General features: G+C 39.2%; 1 protein-coding gene across 17 annotated transcripts in view; it reads right to left on the reverse strand.

Annotated features, from left to right (window-relative positions):
* LOC124259515 (cubilin-like) overlaps positions 1-18,398 on the reverse strand; it is a 59,125-nt gene that overhangs the window by 21,380 nt on the left and 19,347 nt on the right. For 8 of the 17 annotated variants that reach the window (XM_046693759.1, XM_046693722.1, XM_046693714.1 and 5 more), the window contains exons 2-14: positions 8,054-8,198; positions 7,756-7,792; positions 6,859-6,897; positions 5,735-5,782; positions 5,366-5,437; positions 5,185-5,241; positions 4,597-4,839; positions 3,681-3,773; positions 3,389-3,460; positions 1,318-1,365; positions 1,089-1,160; positions 861-917; positions 168-410 (exon numbers count right to left, since the gene is read on the reverse strand). In XM_046693759.1, coding sequence (XP_046549715.1) covers positions 168-410; positions 861-917; positions 1,089-1,160; positions 1,318-1,365; positions 3,389-3,460; positions 3,681-3,773; positions 4,597-4,839; positions 5,185-5,241; positions 5,366-5,437; positions 5,735-5,782; positions 6,859-6,897; positions 7,756-7,792; positions 8,054-8,149 — 1,177 coding nt within the window. In that variant the 5' untranslated portion in view covers positions 8,150-8,198. Of the gene's footprint in view, positions 1-167; positions 411-860; positions 918-1,088; positions 1,161-1,317; positions 1,366-3,388; positions 3,461-3,680; positions 3,774-4,596; positions 4,840-5,184; positions 5,242-5,365; positions 5,438-5,734; positions 5,783-6,858; positions 6,898-7,755; positions 7,793-8,053; positions 8,210-15,432; positions 15,527-18,398 lie in introns of those variants that run through there. The other 9 variants (XM_046693684.1, XM_046693667.1, XM_046693676.1 and 6 more) reach the window with 8 other exon arrangements.

Here is an 18,398-nt window from a genome sequence, read left to right on the forward strand (position 1 = left end):
TTTATTGTTAGAAGCTAAGTCCAAAAATGACAGTTATCGATAATCCTTGAGTTTTATGTTTGATTTATTTTCTGAAACACTGCGGGGTAATAGGTATTGTAAAGAAATGTGGAAATGTAGGGTGTGTAGGTGAACACTCATAACGGACAATAATACTGCTCACGTACAGGAGTATGACACAGGTGTGGACTTCTGACCGCAGATCTTCTGACTGTTGTAAGAGAAGCTAACAAAGTCATAGCCGCAAGAAGAATGTTCTTCCAAGTGGAATAGCTGGAATGTTATGTCAATCTGGCTCCCTGCTGGTGGTGAAGGAATGGTGTAGAGGCAGTCAAGATTGGGAGAGTACGAAGACCCCGCTCCAGGGCTGCTAAAACTTCCATATGTACCAGTGAGATTTTGGGAACAGTCTGAAAGCGAAATACCTCGATATGTATCCTATACTGTATATTCATGACACTCCGAGATTGATATCATGGGACAGGGTACAGGATCAACATAAATACCAAGTGTGAACGATATTTCAAAACATTAACTGAAAGTGTGGTGTGGCAATTTCCTCACAAAACATTGAATATATGAAACATGCATTTGACCTCCATACCTTTAGCATGTTTCTTGACCTTACAGTTTTCCAGAAAAGACAATTCATTTCTCTCCTCAATAAGAGGCATGTGTTGAGATAAACATGCTAGAACTTATAGTCTATGTATATTTTCGATGCATCTACCAGATAACTGCCGACAGTCCTACGTGTCAAAGGTTTCTCAACATTCTAGATCAGTGATCATTGTTTCAAATTCAAGATATATATGCCAGACTTCACGCGTCAGTTGCTATGACCAAACACTATTACCTACCAGGATTAGGACTTGATGAAGAATTCAAGAATGCATTACCAGTCGTTGTCGTTGCATCTAAATGAGAAGAAATGAATATTATGACATTCAATAACAGTGATAAATGCTCTTATCAGTATTTCCGCTACATCTTTGTTGGTCAACGGAAGACCTCGAGGAGGGATGTAAATAGTAGACATACACCAGCTGACATATATTTGTGCAGGCAAGTTGAGTTCCTTAACTTACATGATGTGTACGGGGATGTGGTCCTGTTATACCATGGAGTGACGGTACTAGCACCAGTTGTCCAGTTCAGCCCTTGTGAAATCAAGAAAGATAGTTGTGTATTCAATCTAAAAAATGTAGTTCATGTCCAAACAGCAACTCATACGAGTTCTCTGATTACAAGTAGAAATAACATTATAGTCCCGAGAACACTACGATAGTAATGCGTCATAGATACACCATTACTTACAAGGATTATAGGTGGTGGAGGGCTGCTGTGCACTCCCGGTCGGTGGATCTGAAACAGTAAGAAGAAATATAATCATATTACTTCTAGCAATGGACAATTCATAGGCGAATAAAATTATTAGCTGTATGATCCGTTTTTCAATGAAGCAACATAGATATGTGTTTCCTTCACGAATGCTTCCAGCTTTGACAATCGTGATACATAACCTGTGCCTCACATGTATCTAAACTCACACGCAAAAGAAACGCAAGTCTAGTATAAAGTATATACGTACTTATTTTTTTACAGTATAGAATACAAATACCAACAGCGTCAGATATTCAGAAATTCGAGCAAGAACAGTTCATTAGCAACAAAAACAGATGACGTCATTACATTTTGTGACAGCAAAAGAGTTGCGCAGATTCTAGTCACTTGCCATGACGTCATTCAATACCTGGTGTGGCCACCATTAGCATTGATCACTGCAACACATCTCCTGTACATGGAGTGGATCAGACGATTCGTAAAGGCCCTGGGGATCCTCCTGCACACATCCAGAACAGCTGTACGAAGTTCATCAGCAGTTGTAGGCACTGGTCGCACTTCATTCAGACGCCTTTGAACCTCATCCCACAAGTGCTCAATTGGGTTCAGGTCAGGGCTGAGAGCTGGCCACGGTAGGATACGGATGTTGTGATGTTGAAGAAAGTCCATGGTAACTCTTGCAACATGTGGACGAGCGTTATCCTGCTGGAAAAGGTGGTTACGATGTTGGGCGAAAAATGGAACAACATGGGGACTGATGACTTGGTCAATGTAACGCTGAGCTGTGACCCCATGTCCTCCACCTTGACCCACATTCTGGAAGCACATTGGTTCAAGTCTCGCATTAAGTCCAATTCCGGCCCAAATCATGACACTAGGTCCACCCCATGCATCCCTTTCCAAAACATTTCTGTCAGCAAAACGATCTGCTTGACGTTGCCAAACTCTGACCCTTCCATCTGCATGTGACACACAAAACCGACTCTCATCAGAGAATATGGCACGTCTCCATTCACGTTGACGCCAGTTTTGATGACCCTGTGCCCACTGAAATCGTGCTTGTGGATGCCGTGGTTGGAGGAAAGGACGACGTGCTGGTCGGCGACATGGTAGGTTGTTGGAACGCTGACGTCGGATGACAGTGTCACGGCTGATGCGTCGATTATGCGTTCCTATGGTGTCTCGAGCAGTCTGGCTTGCTGTCAGGAAAGGATCTCGCTGGTGTTGACGTGTAATGTGTCGATCTTGTCGAGGGGTGGTGACCCTAGGTCGGCCGCTTCGGGGAAGGTCATCTGTAGTCTGCGTTGTGTTGTATCGATGCTGGAGACGGTAGATCGTGGTTATATTGACATTAAAGTGACGGGCAACATCTTGGACAGACTCTCCAGCTTCCAACCGTCCGATAGCCTGGTTCCTCTTAAGTTGATTTAAACGTGGCATTGTTGAACAAAGAGTGACTGCCCAAAGATTTTAGCTCAGTTTTATACCCACTGAAGATGGTGACAACTCGTGCATGTTTGATTGCATGAGGAAAGTGTGCATGATGCCCACATCGCCATTGAAGGAGTGCATTCTGGCGATTCGGTTTTTTTTCTTCTGTTCCCACACTGGCTTTGCAAAACGCAACAGAAGATGTAAACAACACCATCAACCATCATTATTTACCAACGTTGTTATAATTTTAGGGGTCTGATTTTAATTCCTCCTTTGAGTAAGAAACTTGCGGTTTTTTTGCGTGTGAGTATATATATCGATGATAACGATCTTATGTTTCAAATGTTGTGATCCCCTTGTGCAAACCACATCAGAATAATGGTGCCTGAATGACTACATCTGGCGCCATATTCTAACATTGTTTCAATGTCGGTTCATGTATGTGGTATATTTCACTTACATCGCCACACGACCATTGGTTTACGGAGAGCTTTCTGTTTTACTGCAGTTTCATGTATTGTACAACACATTGTTGTTGTTTTTTTAAAGACTGATTAGTTTTTAACACTGTATTTTTACAATAGTAGTAATTATAAGTTATTCTACTTACAGGAGGTGTACGGGGACGTGGTCCTGTAATACCATGGAGTGGCAGTACTAACACTCGTAGTCCAGGCCAGCCCTGGTGAAATCAAGAAAGACAGCTGTGCACTTAACCTCCATGTTCTGATCATGTTTCATGAGATTTTGATTCGCAACAAAGTGCTAAGAAGAAACGCATGGTTGGAAGATTATAAAATCTGGTTACATTTGGTTGCACGTTTGTCATGGTCATGGTTGCTGGTGGCATCTCGACCTCCTCCTAAAGACTGATGTATAGCTGTAAAGTTAGAAATACTTACTTTCTTGAATAAGAAATGTTGCAACAAAGCCACGGTATTCAGCTGAACCGTCAGTGTGGAAGTGTATCTTGAAGTCCCTCTCCTGTGACACAACTGAAAACAATGAAGTATGCCTTTCAACTATTTGACATATTTCATGCAAATCTTGCTACTTTTGCACAAACCACGGCAAATCGTATACGTCATTAAAACGTTGAACGTGTTGTCGCATATGTATACGGGCCATGTCAACTAAGTTGTGCAGGCGATTGTGACAATATTTACCATCAGCAGTTCAAAAACACGTTACAAGACAATGATTATCATTACTAATACGTTGTTTTCAATCAATCCCTTACTACCTGTATTAGTACAAACAGGTGAGGGACAGTTTACATGGTTTCTTCTTCTGTCTCGTGTCTCGTGTCCAACGAGTTAAGGGAATGTCACTGAGACTGAAAGGTAGCTGTTGGGGGACATCACTTTAAATGGAAGTTAGGTAACATTTGACAGAAGGGGTGTCACTGTAACAGAACGATCAACTTCGTTCATATCAGGGAATATCAATGTACCTGAAAGCTTTAATCACTATTTCCATTTTGGTACAATCACGGAACTTGAAAAGCAAATAACATTGCCTGCTACGGTATGCATTCTATGGTGACGTATTGGTTGAGATACGTCTTCAAATGACAGAACGCTTAATAATGTATGTACTTTTGGCAACTGACAGGTTACCCCTAACCCTCTCGTTTATCTAACCGTTTTGTTTTACTGTTAGTGGCTATGTCCATCAATGACAGTTATCGATAATCCTTGAGTTTTATATTTGATTTACTTTCTGCAACACTGTGGGGTTATAGGTATTGTAAAGAAATGTGGAAATGTAGGGTGTGTAGGTGAACACTCATAACGGACAATAATACTGCTCACGTACAGGAGTATGACACAGGTGTGGACTTCTGACCGCAGATCTTCTGACTGTTGTAAGAGAAGCTAACAAAGTCATAGCCGCAAGAAGAATGTTCTTCCAAGTGGAATAGCTGGAATGTTATGTCAATCTGGCTCCCTGCTGGTGGTGAAGGAATGGTGTAGAGGCAGTCAAGATTGGGAGAGTACGAAGACCCCGCTCCAGGGCTGCTAAAACTTCCATATGTACCAGTGAGATTTTGGGAACAGTCTGAAAGCGAAATACTTCGATATGTATCCTAAACTGTGTATGAATGGTACTCTGAGATTAATATCACGTGATAGAATACAGTTGAAACTATACACCAGATAATGCATCGTGGTATAATGACTAAATACCAAATGTAAACGACATTTCAAGACATTAACTGAAACTGTGGTGTGGCAATTACCTCACAAATCATATTAAATATGCTCTTGACCTCCACAACTTTAACAAGTTTCTTGACCTTACGGTATTCCAGAAAAGAAGAATATTCGTCTTCTCAAAAACATGTATGTGATAAGGGATTCTTGTTAAAACATTACATCTTATAGTATATGTATATTTACCTACCAGCATTAGGACTTGATGAAGAATTCAAGAATGCAGCACCAGTCGTTGTCGTTGGATCTAAATGAGAAGGAAAGAATGTTACGACATTCAAACTGTGCTTAGTATCAATTGTCGAAAGTAGGTAGCTAGTTAGTGTAACTAGAATATGCTTATGCAGGCAAGTAGAGTTTCTTTTACTTACATGATGTGTACGGGGATGTGGTCCTGTTATACCATGGCGTGACGGTACTGGCACCAGTTGTCCCGTTCAGCCCTTGTGAAATCAAGAAAGATACTTGTGTATTCAACTTAAAAAATGTAGTTCATGTCCAAACATCAACTGATACGAGTTCTCTGATTACAAATAGAAACAACTAATGAGAACATATAAGGATCATACTTGCTTGACAACCATACAAGACTCTGTATCGAAACGTCGCATCATTGGAATAAAGAAGTTGTTCATCAATAAAGTTTGTCCTATCTGATTCACCAACTTCTAAACATGCCATTCAAAGAAGCTAATGATAACACTACGATAGTAATGCGTTACAGATACACCATTACTTACAAGGATTATAGGTGGTGGAGGCCTGCTGTGCACTCTCAGTCGGTGGATCTGAAACAGTCAGAAGAAATATACTCATATTACTTCTAATAATGAACAATTCATAGCTCTACTAACCTTTTTATCAATGAAACAACATAGATATATGTTTTCTTCACAAAAGCTTCCAGCTTTGAGAGTCGTTTCTGAACATTCTTGATCAATGATCCTCGTTTTAAATTCAAGATATATATATGCCAGAATTCGTATGTCAATTGCTATGACCAAACACTATTATCTACCAGAATTAGGATGATTATTTCCTGTACCATTCGTTGTCGGTGCATCTTAGTTGCTTGATTTGTTGTTTTACGCCGTACTAGCAATATTCCAGCTACATGGCGGTGGTCTGTAAATAATCGAGGCTGGACAAGACAATCCAGTGATTAACAGCACCAGCATCGATCTACGATACTGAGATATGATGACATGACTGTGTCAACCAAATCAATGAGGCTGACCACCCGATCCCGTTTGGTCGCCTCTTACGACAAGCATGGTTACTGAAGATCAAGTCTAACCCGGATCTTTCATGGGGCTGTGCATCTTAACGAGACAAAATAAATGTTATGACATTAACAGCGATAAATGATCCTTATGCGTGTCGTATATTTCAGTTACATCACCACACGAATATTTGTTTTATGTAGGTTTTCAGGAATGTAGTACTTCTAAATGTAAGCATAGATATGGATTTAAGCTGCTTTTGCAGCCAAGTGTAATGCATTCTGAAAGAGAACAGACGAATCCATATCAGTTAAATTTCATTCTTATTGTTACATATAGAAACATACTTGTGTGGGGTTTCAATTGATTCTCACCACAACCCTAGAAAAAGAAAGATATCTGTGTACTCAACCTACATAATATGTCAAAGCATTCATTAATCATTCGTAAATTTTGCTTTCTTTTATCCATCCTTCGCATACATCCATGATGTCAGCATATTAAATATTGACAAATCCTTTCTGAGAAACTGGAAACAGTGAGAATTTCTGACAAAATTGTGACGCGTTCATGCAAGCTCTCTCAAATAAATGATTCTGAAACGACTGTGTTTGAAATAGACATACAACATGTTTACTTACAAGGTGTTATAGTGGCAGATGTAGTCGCTGGTGTTGGATCTTGAACATGAAGAAAACCATGATTATAATATCATTGTAAACCAAAAGTCACTGTGTTCTTTAATCTGATTGGCTGCAAAACATGATCGAATGGTATTCGATTCCCGGAAATTGCAAGACCATTCGCTGAGTATTAATACGTACGAACATCGCACAGACCATTGTACTGTTACGTCGTCAGCATTGGTGACGTTATTCAAATCATATAGTCCGAATGACGTCACAAGTGAGCAGTTCCTAATGCATGCTACCATGGGAGACAGCCGAAACGGCCGGCCAATGACATTTCACTGCTGTACCCGTACTCGATGTCAATGAGTGCAGACAGAAAAACGTGTGTGGACCTTTTGGTTTACTTTTGTGTTTACAATGTCGATTAACATCATGTGTTGGCCAATTTCCGGGTGTTATTGAGTATTTGAAGCGCAGAAATATTTTATTTGAAACCTCTGGCTAATGTCGTCAGTTCCAAATGAATTCCCGTGCTTCAAATACTCAATAACACACGGAAATTGGCCAACACATGATGGTAATCTCCTAAATGAACAAAGGCACTTACTGCAATAAAGTGTACACGTATGGTTATAATTACAAGTATATTTATCTCTATAGTAACATTTCAGAACACTGTGATGCCGGTAGGGGCATGGCCACGTCACCGAGCTCGTGTATATTGCTGAAACCCAGAACCGAACACAGCCCACCGACACACCTGTGCTCCTACATCATTGGACTGTATCAGCGTCACCTGGGTGAAAATGTAGAAAGCCCCATGCCTTTAAAACATTTGTAAAACGCACACACACGGCTGGGAGATGATAAGAATCATAATGGATTAAAGTAAAGGCTTATACTCACAGGAAACTTGTCGTTTCTTCCGGTGGGAAGATATTTTCTGTAAAATCATGAATCAAATCTAATAGTAAAGCTGTATTTCATCAGTGACTTAGAGCTCTTTTCAATATACAATGACGTAGGAGTGATGTGACATGTAAATTGTACGTCAAGATAATTTTTACCTGTTGACAAATAACAAATCAATTACCTGATTTTACTGAGAAAAGGCATTAATACACGCATGCAGACAGACAGATAGACAGACAGAGACAGACGCTGAGCTGTGTGTGACTACAATGTTCCCTACAGATGTACCTACCAGCCAGTTAAGATGGTTGAGGGGTTTAGTCTCACATACAAGCACAAGACACAGCCACGCCAGCACCGCGGCCACGCCCCAGTAGCCCAGCTTCATCCCAAGGGGAAGGTGTGCACCTTGCAGCTACCGTGATTGACAGTCGACACTGAAAACGATCAAATACACAATGCGATTGAAACGTCTATTGCCGAGTAGTTCCTTTCTATATATTATAGAAAGATGTCTCGACATCCAAACGTGTACTGTAATTCGCCTCCTTCTTTAGAGCACTTGGGATTATTGTCATTGTATTTAAAATACAAAGTAAACAGTGTTTAAAAGGTACTACCAAGCCGTATCAGTGTTGGAGAAAAACCTAAAGGAGTTGGATTAGGATTCCAGTTGCATGGCACGAACGTCTGTGTTCGAGAGTCGGAATCCCAGAGTAGATATCATGTTTCCAAATTCATCAGCACTCGTGCCCATTAGCTTTCACAAGTGATATGTAAACTTTTATCACAGCTTCATTACGAAGAGCAGTTATTTCAACCTTCTTTGACAGCACTAGTTTTTCCAAACTGTCCGATAGTCTGTTGAAGGATCACATCCTTTTTAGGGCACCATATTTTTGCGCTCTAGCCATTACGAGAAATAGTACCGGTTTCCGTTTGACAGAGGTGTTCGACAATCTGTATAGCTAAGCCTGTTGTATACTGATGAACTTTTGAGAGATGTATTAACAAGTAGGAACGAATCCAGTGTACTGAACGTTAAATGTGCTAAAATGTGATTTGGTCGTGAAATCCAGTCTGACCCGAGTTCCTAAGATTACTTGACCCAAGTTCCTAAGATTAAAACTGAACGATGCCAGCGCCTGGGATAAACATTTCTCCAAATGTTCAAATGAATAAGCATTTGCCGTATCACGTATATTTAAGGTTCAAATGTACTGCATTTATGCGACGCGTAGTGATGTTTATATTAATAGCAGGTCCTTTGGACAAATGCTCATGTGCAGGAATCACCACAACCCAGTATTAACACAACACTGTTTGTTTTGTAACATGCTCAAGAGAGCATCAGAGTGCACTGCTCTACTCTTCTGTGTCTTTAAGAAATGTAAGTGGTACATGCTCACCAGACCATAGACGAGACTAATATTTGCTATGCTTAATGGGGTTATGTGTTCAGCAGTACAATCTGTTTACCACGGGATTATCAGAGCATGACATAAACAGATGACATACAGCACGTCAACCACGTCCGTCAATACAAAATGAAGCTGTGAAAATTGCACACGACGTCAAGAAACATATCAAGGCAACCAGTAGATGGCCACCCTTTATAGAACAGAAATAACAGTTTCGTTGTTATCTCAACTCCCTTCATATATTATGCCGAACGAACTTGTGGGGTAGAGGTGTAAAAGATCCCCCATTGTGTCTCAAACGTGTTTCTTTACAAACAGTGAAGTTTGGTAAGAGTTTGAATGTATTGTCAAGGAGACCATTCAAAGCATTTACTGGTGAGACGGTTGTCAGTCCTACAATACCCTACAATACACTGACGTCATTATACGACGTCAATCCTTTATTGGTTGTCAGCTACATGACATTTCAACAAGGGCCAACACTCACTGTATCCACAACCGTAGGTTAAGAGAAGGTTTAGTTAAATACTGGGACTGGTTTGCTCAGTATGTAAGGACTAATAAAACTATCATAATAGAGCGTACTCATCACCAACCTATTAGCGGTCTGTCAGAGCTAAATCTTAAGTTATAGAAAAACGTCACAAACGTAAATGTACAATCATTCAAAGATGATTCAAAGATGCATGAACAGTCTTATGTATGCATATTTTACACTTCGAGACCTGTGTAAAGGTATGGGAGTACGTAGAACTGATACTGGCATGGACCTGTGACCCTGAAACAAGTGTTGTGTAATATCCATATATAGTACAACAAGTAATTATTGAGAATTTAAAGATTGTAATTTTTTACATTTTTTTTACTCATTACTCACGTATTAAATGTGAATATTAGCAGAACATCACTCCAGATTCAAAGACAGGTGAACAGTTAGTATTTTGTCAAGTCACCATGGGCAGCAATGCAGGCTTTAATGCGGCGGGGCATACTACTAATCAAAGAAGTTAGAAAGTCGTGGTCCATGCTGTCCCAATATCGGACTACCTCTTCTTTCATTTCAGCAATATTAGTCAGATTTTTCTTATTGATACTTTCCTTCATAAGTCCCCAAACATTTTCTATTGGATTTAGGTCAGGGCTATAGCTTGGCCAATCTAATAATGTCATATTTTGGGTCCGAAACCAGGCCTGTCAATGCTTTGAATGATGTTTTGGGTCGTTGTGCTGCTGGAAAATCCACAAATTTCCATAGAACATGTGAGCAGATGGAAGTAAATGTCCCTCGAGAATATCTGTGTACCGATCACTGTTTATATTCCCTTCAAATACACAGAGGGGCGTTGCCCCTAAGACAGATATGCCACCCCACAAATTTCGGACTGTACTTTAGGCGCTGATACAAAGGTTTTTCAGTTTGTTTGGTCCAGAATTTCACTGTATTAGGAAACAGCCACATAGAACTTTCATCTGAGAAAATCACATTGTCCAAGTTCAAATTTCTATGCTGTAAGCACCAATTCAACCTTCGCTCCTTTTGTTCAGGATTCATGATCGGTGATGGAATTCCTCGACATTTCTGCCAACCCATTGCATGCAGCTCAGTTCTAATTGTCTCCTTACAGACAGCCACAGTTCCTCTATCAATCATATCCAGCCTTAAGTTTTCTAAACTCCTTCGTTTGATTTTAGAAACAAGAATACCAAGCCGCCTCCTGTCACTAACAGGGCCTACCTGCGCCTCCCTGGTGCTCAATGCCATATCCATTTGCAATATTTTTCGAAACACGATAAACAGTGGCCAAAGGGATGCCTGTTCTACTTTAAATCGCTTTAGCTGATCTGATGTCCTTGTTATAATACTCTAAAATCAACTTCCTCTTCTCTAAATCATCCATACTGAGGATCACTGAAAATGTCGTCTGCTAGCAAGTAAACAAAGGGGGGTAACTCTTCACAAACTAATGAAAAAAGGATTAACGGAGTTGTCTCTCTTGAATGAAACCAAGCACTTGATAGGTGGTCAAGGTTGTTTATACTAGAAATCCAATTAAACATATTCCTAAAATTCTCAATAATTTCTGGTCATACTATATATGCTATTAACAGTAATTCGGACAGACGATGTTTTGTCAAAAGTTCGTCGAATCATATACAATGCCATGAAAGCTTTTTCTACCAGTAAAGTGGTTACCGAATAAGCGACTATTACCAAAGAAAATGTAATTTTCTCAACTTTTAGGCTGATACAGCTTTTTCTATGAGCATAGATTGAGCGCACAATGTCCTCTTCAAGCAGATTGTCATTTCACTGAACATAAAGCGAAAGACGAAGAAAAGATAATCATGAAAACGACAAACAACGTGCCTCACATTTTTATGCCTGTATGGGCTATGAGAAGTCAAGGCCAACAGGTCTGTCCCAAACTAGTTCACCTCTTTATAAAAATAGCCCATGACGCAAATATAGACCATAACGCTTGGTTCAGCTGGTCATGTATGCATTGTACGGAACAAACAACACTAATCCTTTCGACCTTTACTGGGTCTCACTGGCCTCAATATCACGATGAAAAGAAACACAAAATATGATGAACATTTCACCTTTCGATATTAGTTTTACAAAATTGTCTCAATATTTATGTATCGTAGAACAAAGCCCGACTTAAATTTTAATAGAAGCGACGAAACCCTCTCCAAATTCGGGGCGGTGTGGTAGCCTAATGGTTAAAGCGTTCGCTCGTCACGCCTCGGTTCGATTCCCCACATGGGTACAATATGTGAAGCCCATTTCTGGGCCCCTGCCGTGATAATGATGGATTATTTCTAGGGCTGCGCAATATAACCGGTTTACCGGTACTTACCGGTGCAGACATGAAAACGATACGTATTTCGATACGCTGATCGAAAACCGGTATTTTGACATGCACTCGGAAAACTTCGTAATACTCGGAAATCTTCGGATATTTCCGTTTTTTAAATTGTTCCTTTCCTTGTTTCATTTGAGCCAAACATTGTTTACATTTTTATTTTGTCATGATTAAAAGTTTTTATTAACGCCTAATCAAGCATTGTGATTTTGTTGCGTTTTTGGTTTAAAAATCAAGCATTAACTCGATTATACGTGTTTTTTGTTAAAGAAAACTCCTTGCAATATATTGAAATACATATCGCAATACATGCTTTCGCATCGCAATTTATCGCAATATGAAAATTCCTTGCAATACCCACCCCTAATTATTTCTAAAAGCGGCGTAAAACTGAACTCACTGACCTTCATAAGACCTCTCTGCTAAAAGCAGAATCGAGTGTACAATTGTGACTATATCATGAGTATATGTTTGTTTCAGCAGCATTACAGCTGTACGATGTTGTTTGTAAACAAATCGAGTCTGGACAAGACAATCCAATGATTGTCACCATGCGATGACAGACGATGACAGAGCATGTGTCCTGACGCCATGTTTAGGGAACACAGTATATGTATCTGAATGAACAACCAAAATCTTCAACGTTGAAACGTGTCCTGCTCTAGTAACATGATCATGATTTACTAATGAGTACCTCTAGCCCCTCGCCTGCTTGGTTATTATCACTACTATCCATGTAGAAATAAGTTATTATTCCCTCAACCCATTAATCAATTCATTCCCCTCCACGGTTTATCAAAATACATACATGTCAGTTTATGATCTACAACGTTATAAGCACTGCCTATCAACAGCTTGTGGAGAACGTTGGCGATATTAGGAAAGTGTTAATCTTTTAAACCAAAGTAAAACCTACCAGACGAACGCTTCCATTACCATCCATCAATAAATGCACTGTGAATGTTTATGTAATGACGATAAGTCTATCGGTCGTCCGTAAAGCAATATTATATTTTTATTATTTATAAAATAATCGTAAAACGCATTTCTTTCAAAATAGATTTACATATCATACATTTCACACAAAAAGCTTGGGAGGTACAAGACAGGATTTATATTCAGTTTGAATCCACTACACTTTGAAGCCACTACGTCACAACACACTTTCCAAAATGTTGAAAACAATATCCGTAGAATTTAACTTGATTACAAAATACACAAACGAGTGTGTAAGAGTGACTCTTCTGTCTCACGCAGGCGTGGAGGTGCGTGAAATCGTAAAGTTGACAGGGCACAAAAGCCAACAGTATCTAAATTTGTACAACACAAAGTCTTCATCACAGCAAAAGCGACACAACTCTTACATTTTGCAAGGTAGAAATAATTAGACATCAAAGACTCAGGCATACACAAACTGTCTGAAGCTGTCCTAGCGTTTCTTTCCAAATTTCGTTAATACTGAACTTGGTGTTTGTTAGATTCTGACGATGTTACCACCAATCACCCCATTATTGGTGATACCACTTGAGGTTAGAAAGCGAGGCCGCTTCACGTACTGAAGCGTAACCAAAGAAAGAGTTCCAACTGAAACTGTTCATAAAATTGAATGGACATAAACTTACTGTGTTTTGAAATTGGAGGTAGTATAACGGAATTATAACCGCCATACCTAATCAGCAGGGACGAGCCAAGAGATATAAATATTTAATTCTCCCAATTTTCATCCATTTTTGTCCCAGGAGACTCAACGGAATTGTTTTCGGCAAATCGACACTGATTATTCAATGACGTTGCCATTCTTATATTGATACAAAATATTCCAGAGACAAAAACTGCCAAATAAAGGGATCGGGTTTCCAGACTCACTGACATGGCCGATAGGTGGAATCGTATTTCAGTTCCCTGAGTGAATGTGTGATGTTAATCACTGGATTGTCTCGTCCAGACTCGACAATTTACAGCCGGTCGAGTGTAGCATTAAACAAACAAACAACTGTAACTATCTAGCACGGAAATCTCTTGTCGAAAACAATTTCAGACTTAACATTAATTGTTGTAAACACATGCATCCTCATTTCTCAACAGCAAATACAGTCAATCTTCTCTTGTACCTACAGACAATGTATCCTACACACAATGTAGACAGACAGACAGATTATATACTTGAGTCTCACCTCACATGTAAAAAACAGGACACATATAAGCTATATTACAGAATAAAAGTGAGCCACCCGTTTAGGGTTATGAGAGACTATTGTAGACTTTAAGAACAAACATAAATATACACCATGAGTGAGTGAGTGAGTAAAATGTAAAGTCACATTGGCATTATTTCAGCCATATTGTGGCTAAAACTAGTTTTTAACTTCATCATAAATACATGTAAATCACTAAAAGCCTGTCAACGAAGGACAGTAAAACTAACTAAAATATCACAGACACAGAAAATAAAACTAGTATCTATGTCTAAAACTGGATTTCAAATTAGGAGAAAACAATAAAAAACGCCAGCAACCAAAGGTAGATCACCATACTAGAGACCATAGGGACTTATAGTACCTTTGCTACCTGCATGTACCCTAGCTGGATTTATACCATCCCTTCAGCCGCTGGCGATTGTAGGAAAGTTAAGCCATAACTTAAAATCACACAAATGCTACGTTTAAAAATTCTGGTAGGTTGAAAAGCACTTTGAAGGTTTATGGACTTACGTATCCTCGCAGGAGGACAATAATTTTATAGCACTTTAACCCCCTTTGAGGATATAGCAACTAACAATCTCAGTTGATAATGTATGCTACAGACCAACGAAGTATGCCTGAGACTTGATAGTGAGGCTATCGCGGTGACTACCCGTTCATGCTGCACATTGCGCAATTCTTACGTAACGCGCAGTTGGTGTTAGCTCACACATTTGCAAATTGGTATTATGTTTCTGAGAATCGCGAGAAACGAATCCGTAAAACGATTGTAATACCAAAGTGAAACTTGAAACACGCGAGTAAAGCAATTGGTCACGTTTGCTCGATATTCAACCAAGCGCTAACTCATTGGTGTATACGTTCAGCTCCTAGCGCAATGAGCCTCTGCGCGCTGACCCGTCGAAAGTATTGCTTGAACGAGAACAAAACAAGTTAACCTTCCAGATTTATCAAGAGTTACCAAGTAACCAGGTGACTTATGTAAAAGCTAAGCGATTTGCTCTAACCTGACCCGGATCGACACCCATGGACCTTAGAGTTATTATTGTGTCTTATGTATGACTTGTCTAATAAACAATATATAAGAATGTTGTCAAACCACATGGAACAAATAGATGTGGACATCACAAGATGTAAACTGCTGTCATAAACGAAGCTTACAATACAATTCAGTCTTACCCGGTAGAGGAAAACACAGTCACACACAGCTTGCTACACCGAGAACTGACGGTGAGACCGGGTATTGCAACAGTCCTAGTCATGTCTCGGTTCAGTGATTGCCATGTAAGTCGGTCGTGTCAGGGTAAAAACATCCGGATCATCCTTGAATCAAGCTGGGGCGAGTACAAAGAACATTGTGGTTAATCTCTATTGTTACAGGTAAATTGTCAGGAGGAAAATACCCGCCGGCAAAGTGAGGACTAACCTAAAGCGTCCATTCGATATATTTCCCCAACAAACAATATATGGTTCTCACATGGAAGCATTAGGCTGTCGTACAAACACAGCATGGCAACAAAACACTAATTGCCGGAGGAGCTACAACCCAAAATAGGTACAGATTATGTAATCCCAACAGCTCATCTCATTTCTACAAACAAGGTTGGTCCTAGCGTCTTTGATAGCTGAAGGTCAAAATACAATTACATAAAACCCAAATTAAAAGCCCAAAGCGTCCTGACGATATTTGTTGGGGTCCAGCAGTGTCAGAGGTCGTGAAATGCAATGCTCATAAGAAATATTTGATTATATGGTTGACAAGTGTTGACAAACATCCTTTCTTGAACGTTTAGGTGTGTAAAACATAACACCATCCACATTCATCTATGTATGTATGTATGTATGTATGTATGTATGTATGTATGTATGTATGTATGTATGTATGTATGTATGTATGTATGTATGTATGTATGTATGTATGTATGTATGTATGTATGTATGTATGTATGTATGTATGTATGTATGTATGTATGTATGTATGTATGTATGTATGTATGTATGTATGTATGTGTGTGTGTGTGTGTGTGTGTGTGTGTGTGTGTGTGTGTGTGTGCGCGCGCGTGCGTGCGCGCGTGCGTGCGTGGCTGCGTGCGTGCATGCATGCGTGCATGCATGTATGTATGTATGTATGTATGTATGTATGTATGTATGTATGTATGTATGTATGTATGTATGTATGTATGTATGTATGTATGTATGTATGTATGTATGTATGTATGTATGTATGTATGTATGTATGTATGTATGTATGTATGTATGCATGCATGCATATAATAATAAAATATTATGTGTGTGTACCTATGTGTGGATGTGAGTGTGTGTATTTACATGTGTGTGTACCTATGTGTGGATGTGAGTGTGTGTATTTATATGTGTGTGCACCTACGTGTGCATGTGAGTGTGTATTTATATGTGTGTGTATCTATGCGTGGATTGCGTGTGTATTTATATGTGTGTACCTATGTGTGGATGTGAGTGTGTGTATTTGTATGTGTGTGTACCTATGTGTGGATGCGAGTGTGTGTATTTATATGTGTGTACCTATGTGTGCATGTGAGTGTGTGTATTTATATGTGTGTATATATGTGTGGATGTGCGTGTGTGTATTTATATGTGTGTGTGTACCTACGTGTGCATGTGAGTGTGTATTTATATGTGTGTGTATCAATGTGTGGATGCGTGTGTATTTATATGTGTGTATCTATGGGTGGATGTGAGTGTGTGTATTCATTTGTATGTGTAGCAATGTGTGGATATGAGTGTGTGTATTAGATGTGTTTACCTATGTGCGGATGTGATTGCATTTATATGTGTGTGTACCTATGTGTGGATGTGAGTGTGTGTGTATTTATATGTGTGTGTACCTATGTGTGGATGTGAGTGTGTGTATTTATATGTGTGTGTACCTACGTGTGCATGTGAGTGTGTATTTACATGTGTGTGTACCTATGTGTGGTTGTGATTGTGTGTATTTATATGTGAATATCTATGTGTGAGGGTGAGTGTATGTATTTATATGTGTGTATCTATGGGTGGATGTGAGTGTATGTATTTATATGTGTGTATTTATATGTGTGTGTATGTGTGGATGTATGTGGATTTATATGTGTGTGCATTTATGTGTGGATGTGAGTGAGTGTATTTACATGTGTTTGTATCTATGTATGGATGTGTGTGTGTGTATGCGTGTATATGCGTCTTCAGTTTGCATTTGTGAGCTGAAAGAAAGTATTTTGCAAAGGCTTTCTTCCGTAGTGGAATATTAGCGCGTAATATAATGTCCCACCCGGACTAGTCCTGAAATCCCCGCACAATCACTGACCCATGACATACACACATTTGTAGATGATATGCAATTTACATTCCGAGGTGCAATGTTTCTTATGCGTCTGAGGGAGGTTTTAATCATAGTATATTGAATTGGTGAATTTGTGTATTTGTCGTCAACAGCTGAAGGGATGTGTAAGTCCTACTACATTACTCTTTCAATCAGATCACTTTTTAAAATAACAATATCTTTATTGTGGGATAGTGTTCATCGTTCGTGGAATATGCCATTACATATGTGTATTTCATTTCATGATATGGAAACAAATATTTCTTCAGATCATAACTCACAAAGGTATGTCTAAAGTTTATCATAAAGATTAATATATGATTTTAGAAAGCAGTTTGCTTATATTGGACCATTATCTAGATGGGTTTCTTGGGACATGTTAGTAAAGCAGGACACATACGTGATACATATACAACATTCTCTCGAGATGGGCTTTTTTCCTCATGTATTTGACGTTTTTCCTCTGTCAAATTAAATTCCATAATCTTCTGACAGGGAATTTAAACAAAAGAATAAAAAAAATTACAATCTTTCATAAAATATGTAACATGAATAATAATGTAAATCGATCATCATGATAACTTAAAAGCTTCTAATCAGTGACAGCTGGAGCTATTCATTTCCTCCCCATGAAATAGCCGTGTCCATCGGATAGTTCAACATCAGTTGGATAATTCATTAAATGTCAGACACTTCAGTAGTTTATGTAAATATACGCAATGACATTGAGCGTTTAAACCATCTTATTGTTGAATCTTTCCTTCGACTGCTGTACAACATCATGTCCTTTCCCAAGGGCAAGGGCACC

The sequence above is a fragment of the Haliotis rubra genome, unplaced genomic scaffold (genome assembly GCF_003918875.1).
Source record: "Haliotis rubra isolate DU_JTF1 unplaced genomic scaffold, ASM391887v1 Scf1180, whole genome shotgun sequence".
Lineage (NCBI taxonomy): Eukaryota > Metazoa > Mollusca > Gastropoda > Lepetellida > Haliotidae > Haliotis > Haliotis rubra.